The sequence below is a fragment of the Hyaena hyaena genome, unplaced genomic scaffold (assembly GCF_003009895.1).
Source record: "Hyaena hyaena isolate Hyena2069 unplaced genomic scaffold, ASM300989v1 scaffold_18, whole genome shotgun sequence".
Lineage (NCBI taxonomy): Eukaryota > Metazoa > Chordata > Mammalia > Carnivora > Hyaenidae > Hyaena > Hyaena hyaena.
Window position 1 is genome coordinate 1790427 of NW_024080649.1, and position 5788 is coordinate 1796214.

Sequence of the window (5788 nt, forward strand, 5' to 3'; positions counted from 1 at the left end):
GATCCCCAGGTGGTGGTCAGTAGGTCAGGATGTGGACTGAGTGAGCGACTGAGAGGCAACCCAGAGGAAGGTCCACTCTCCCACAGCCAGAGCTACCCATTGTCTTCTTCTAGTGCTGAGCCCAACCATTTGGGTCTCCTCAGGCCACGCTAGTGAGACTCAGGTTTTACTGGAGTAACTGGTGGCTGAATTGCAGGGTCCTCCACCAACTACCAGAATTGGGAGCTGGCACCACCAGACCCCACCGCAGAGAAGGACACTCATGCCTGTTTCCATGTGTAAAACATTTATTTTCAGGAAATGCATCTGTCTGCACGACAGGTGGACATTGTGGGGTGTCTGCAGCTGCTGTAGTAACATCTGGTAGGATTAACTGGGTCACCAGAGCCACAGAATGAGGACTGAAAAGGCAGCAATAACTGTGAGGCTTGGGGCCACATTGGGGGAAGATTTTGACAATGGCTGTTTAGGTGACCGCTTAGGTGTCCAACGTGCCGAAGTCTCAGTTACTTTCTGGTCTGGAGCCAGATTCTGTGTCTGAGGCAGACGTGAAAGAACAGAGCGGCAAGAACTGCCCAGCTGCTCATCCGGGAACTCGTCTTCCAAGGGGCTTTGCCCCTTGCTTGCCTCCCGTACCTGGAGGTGGCAGTAAGTAGTCAGCAGCTCCCACAGCAGCCCCAACACATTTGCTCAGACCCCTGAGCAACTCTTTTGTCCAACCCAGCATACCTGTTCCACCTGTCCAAAGACCCGCAGCAGGTTTCCACGAAGCACACCACGGAGCTCTTCCTCACTCCAGCCACGACTCAGCAACTCTTCTATCAGAACTGGGTATGTGGACACGTCCTCTAGCCCCTGAGGGAACCTATATGGTCATGAGCCAATCAGCTGTGGAACTGCAGCCCCGTTCCCTGTTCCTGACTCAAAACTACAGCTCTATGTGTCCAGGGTCTACTGAATCCCAGCCCTGGTCTGACATGGGAAATGGACACTTGGACAGAGTAAGTGATTCACCCTTGTTCTTCATTCTGCAGAAGGAAGCTCCTAACATCTTTGAATGTTTATAAAAACTCATTGAATTATACTGTTTGGATCTAGGCCTTTCACAGAATGCAAAGTTTTCCTCCATTTATAAAAAGAAGAAAAGCTTTTTAATTTATTTTTGTAGTTTATTTATTTTGAGAGAAAGAGTGTATAGGGAGGGAGGGAGGGGGAGGGAGTGGGAGAGAGAGAGAAAGAGAGAGAGAGAGAATCCCAAGCAGTTTCCACACCATCAGCAGAGAGCCCGATGCAGGGTTCAAACCCACAAATGGTGAGATTATGACTTGAACTAGAATTAAGAGTTAAACGCTTAACTGACTGAGCCACCCAAGCGCCCCGAGAAGAAAAGCTTTTTAAGACCCAGCTGCAGGTGGAGGAGTTGGTCAGTCCACACATCAGACCTTGCTGAGTCCGCTCAGAAGCAGTGGGTCACTGGCATGTGGCTGGCTCAGGAGGAAGAGAATATGACTTTTGATTTCAGGGTCATGAGTTTGAACCCCATATTGGGTGTAGAGATTACTTAAATAAATAAAACTTAAAAAAAAAAAAGCTGTGGGTCTGCTGTCACTATGGTGGGTACATCTGCTGGACAGATCATGACCTAGAGGTGGGGTCAATGGGTCACAGACAAACAGAAACAGACTCTGCATGTGGGGAGATCCCAGGTGAGCCTAAAAGCTATGAGGACCACGGTGTGGTGGGCATGGTGACTATCAAGGCTCTATTGTGGCACAGCTAGCCCCAGAAGAGCCCCAGAGAAGCACTTACCATTTAGCCCCATCGTAATCTCCACCAATCCCAATGAATTTGGATCCAATGACTGCCTTTATGTAGTCAAAGTGATCTGCGGGATCAAGAGTCAGCAGTGTGGGGCTTCTAGGGCAGGGGTGAGGTGGGGACTGGACTCTACTGATTCCCCTTCTTGCTGCCTATAGGCCATGGAGGCCAATTCCTTCGTGGCCTGGCACCCAGTGTGCCAACCTGAGGAGGCTGATTCCAGATGGCTCTAGACTGGAATTTAGATTTGGAGTGGACCCCATCTGGCCATTTCTCATTCAGGATTCACCCTGCTTCCAGTCTCCTAGAGAACCATGGGGGCCCCTTTCCATGGGTGTGGAGGATGAGAGATGAACAAAGAATATAACTGACAAAGACCAAAGAGACTTAAGGGGCCTCCCAGTCCCTTGGCCAGAGGCAGGGTCAGGGATCTTTGGGAACCCCTAGAGGGGTGCAGATGGTTGGCACCTGGGCTCTGTGTCTGCCTGCCTCCTTTATACCCATCAATATTGTAGTATCAAAGTTGTGTCTTCAGTTCCACATGGCACCAAGGTGCCTTAATCTGTGCATCATTGAGTTTTTGGGCACTGTGCCTACTGCCAACAATGAATCAGACCTCTAGGGCAGTTCTGAGGCCCTCCCCCCAAGGCTTCAGGTCCAAATCAGAGCTATTCAGAGAGCCCAGGTAGGGCTTACCTGCCACAGTGGACACATTGGCTAACAGGTTGCACTGCAGCACCCCCACTGACAAAGACACCATCACGATACCACCATTCTTCTTCTGCAGGGGTGGACAAATGGACACTCAGCTTGGCCCCCAGAACAACCACTTGCCTCTACGCTCCTGTGAGGAAGGTGTTCAGCTCTGGCTTTGAAGTCAGAGGAGATTTCACCTCTCTACTCTCTGGGTTTATGTGAATGGAGGAGGTTGAGGTGTAAATGTCTTGACCCTGGGAGGCTTATGGAGTAGAGGAGTATTTACCGCTTAGAACCCCCATACCTGGGCTCAAGAATTCAGGAGCTCTGGACTGTGGGTTTGTGGGGGCAAAAGATGTTCAGCCTAGGGTTTGAGGAAGTTGAGGGAACAGGGGCTCAGGTTCAAGGGCTCCTGGTTTAAACCTCTTGCTTTAGGTTTGCGGGTCAGGGCAGTCTCTCACCAGAAGCTGCAGGATATCATCAGGAATGTTCCTGGCATTCTGGCACACACCCCGGGAAGCTGAGTGGGAGAAGATCACAGGTGCCCGTGACACTTCCAAGGCTCGTCGTGCCACAGCATCAGAGACATGGGACAAATCTACCATCATGCCCAAGCGGTTCATTTCCACCACCACTTTCTGCAGAGACAGGTTGGGGAAAGAGCGTCAGGGGTGCACATGTGTGTGCATTTATCTGTAGGAACTGGTGGGGCATGCGGGGCAGGGTATGGAATCAAGGTCTCACCTCACCAAAGCTGGTCAGCCCGCTGACATTGTTATAGAAAGGATGGGTGCCCTTAGCTGAGCTCTCTGCCCTGCAGGATGGCCAGGAGGCAGTGTGAATGGTGGCCATGAGTTGGCCACAAGAGCCTATGGAACTCTCTATACCTGCAACCCCCTGGGGCAAGAGCAGGGATCCAAGCTGGGCTGGGCCTGGCAGGAGGGAGTCCCTACTGGGAATCCAGTCTTGCTTTGCAAACCCATGCTCTCCTCCCCACACCAGGGTCAGTACCAGATCCCAGGGGTAAAGCTTGGTCTGAGCCCCAGTATGATCTTGGGCAGATCCCTCATCAGTGGGTGCATACCATCTGTACTGTGCTCACCAGGGTGTGTTGCAGGTGTGAGTGAGCGTCAGGTAGCGCACACCCAGCACATAGAAGGTACGCAAGACGGAAAGGCTACTGTCCAGTGAGTGGCCACCCTCCACACCAATGAGGCAAGCCAACTTCCGGGTATTGTTCAGAGCTGGGGGCAGGTAGGTCAGGTGATCACTTTCAGAGGCTGGGGTATCTCAATCAAGTGCCTAATACCCCCCACCTGTCTACCTACCTTTAACTGAGGTCACAAGCTCCAACTCAGAATAGGAGGCACACATGCGGCGGATGAGGTCAATTTGCTCCAGGGTGAGGCGCAGAGCATCTCGTTCCTGGGTCTGGCATGGGACGTAGGCTGACCAGAACTGGAGGAAGGCCAGGGGTTGGAGGTCCCTGGGCTTCTCATAGTCTCCACAGCTCATACAGCAAATGTGGTCACATGTAACGCATAGCTTGTTTGGTGGTACTTGGATGCCCACCAAATGGGTTCACTGCAACCCCTGTAGCCCCCAGAATCCATGTTGTAGCATTGGGGGTGGGGCGGCCCTATGCTAACTGAGTTCCCATGTGACTAACTCATGGTTTCTGGGGCCCCCAAACTCCCTCTCAGCCATGCTATGTGTCCCTGTGATACCTGAGCACCCACGAGACCGTCTCTAAGCCTGTCCAGGCTGGTCTGGCCATGGCTGAAATTGCGCAGATTAACATCCTGTAGCCTGGTGCCATAAAACTGCCTCAGGACAAGGGGCATGTCATTGTGGCTGGAGGGAGAGCAAGGCAAGGTCAAGTCAGAGGGAAATGGGTGGGCTCTTTAGACCTTGGGATCAGGCAGGATATGTGGCCAGCATTGGGGGGGAGGATGTCCCCCACACCACACTGTCACAGACCATACTAGGACCCCTTGTTGCTAGGGGAGTTCCCACCAGAGAGGGAGTGAAAGAGGAAGGGAAAAGGCACCCATGGATAATGGGAGAGCGCATCCAGGGGTGATGTGAGAGAACTTCCTTAGGAGCCCTGACCCCTTCCCATGCCGTAGAATGGGCTCAGTCTCCACCTGCCTCCACACCGCACTTACGAACCCGTCCACGAGAGGGAAGTCCTGCATCAGAGCTCGCACGCGCTCCCGCAGACTTGGGGTGCTGGAGGTGGCCGGCGTGGTCGGGGCGTTGGGGGTTCCCGGAGTGGTCTGGGCGCCCGTTAAGGGCGGCAGCAGGAGCAGCAGAAGCAGCAAAGGTCGCTGGCAGAGCGTGGAGGTACCATCGAGGCGCAGGGGCCACATGCTGCACGGGCCGGACAGGTGGGCAGGGGCCAGTCTCGAGTACCTGAGGGGCGACAGGGGTAGAGGGCGACGATGGAGTCCCGACCGTCCACTCGAGCCACCCGGCGGCGCGGTCTCCCAAGGGGTGAGTGGAGTCACAGGACCCCAGACTCAGGCGTGGAAAGCCGCGACGCCGAGCAGCTTGGCAGCCAGGGGAAGGCACGCCCTCCCCTTTCCCCGCCCCCCTGTCCTAGCCTACAGGGCTTCACTAGAGGGGCGGGCTCTCTGCTCATACCCCTCACCCCACCGCCAGCGCTCTGAGAGGCTGGCTGACCCAGGTTGCTCTGCCACTACCTCTAACCTTGCTCTCCTAGAGAGAAGACGTGGTATTGCTCCTTTCAGAGTATAGCCCTTGGCTCTGAGGCCTCTGTAAACAACATCATGTCCCCATCTGCCTGCCTCCCGCACTGGCCACCCTGAGGGCTGCAGGCAAGTGTCTCTGGCCACAGTACTCTGGGCTCTCAGATTCCTGGTGCTGAGCCATGTGGGGGTGGGGGTGGGAGGAGAAAGTCTCTTAACCTTGTGGACTTTGCATTCAGGAAGAGGCCCTCTACCTCTGACCTCTCTCTTCCCTACCTTACTCCCTTTCCTACATGTCTGTCCCCTGGGACTCGAGCCAGAGGAGTCAGTTCCCAGTTCTGGCTGGAGTCCCCAGGGGACAGACATGTAGATCTGGCTACCACATTCTGTTATGTGGCTTTCAAGTTCTGGGGAGTGTCCCTCTGGCCTCTTCCGTCTCAGCAAATGGCACAAATCCTCTTTCCCACTTCCCTTGCTTCCTACTACCACAGGGCCTTGTTACATGCTATCCCCTTAGCCTTCAACTGGTGTGGCTGTTGAAGCAGGGCCAGCACAGGAAATCT

The 5788-nt window shown here is 54.1% G+C and overlaps 1 protein-coding gene across 1 annotated transcript; it reads right to left on the reverse strand.

Annotated features, from left to right (window-relative positions):
* Positions 1–269: 269 nt before the first annotated feature.
* LOC120225387 (dipeptidase 2-like) lies at positions 270–5083 on the reverse strand. The gene is made up of 10 exons (XM_039223596.1): positions 4687–5083; positions 4242–4368; positions 3843–3972; positions 3617–3758; positions 3259–3328; positions 2976–3152; positions 2515–2599; positions 1810–1885; positions 730–865; positions 270–636 (listed from the first exon to the last, which is right to left on the reverse strand). The coding sequence occupies exons 1-10, from the start codon at positions 4884–4886 to the stop codon at positions 379–381; spliced, it is 1401 nt and encodes a 466-aa protein (XP_039079527.1). The 5' UTR covers positions 4887–5083; the 3' UTR covers positions 270–378.
* Between the last annotated feature and the right edge of the window lie 705 nt (positions 5084–5788).

Excerpts from the sequence above, each read along its gene's own strand:
- LOC120225387 (XM_039223596.1), bottom strand. The coding sequence starts at position 4,886 with ATGTGGCCCCTGCGCCTCGATGGTACCTCCACGCTCTGCCAGCGACCT. Across the intron at positions 4,369-4,686 it reads GACTTCCCTCTCGTGGACGG|CCACAATGACATGCCCCTTG; the intron begins GTTCGTAAGTGC and ends CTCTCCCTCCAG. Across the intron at positions 3,329-3,616 it reads CACACCTGCAACACACCCTG|GGCAGAGAGCTCAGCTAAGG; the intron begins GTGAGCACAGTA and ends GCCATCCTGCAG.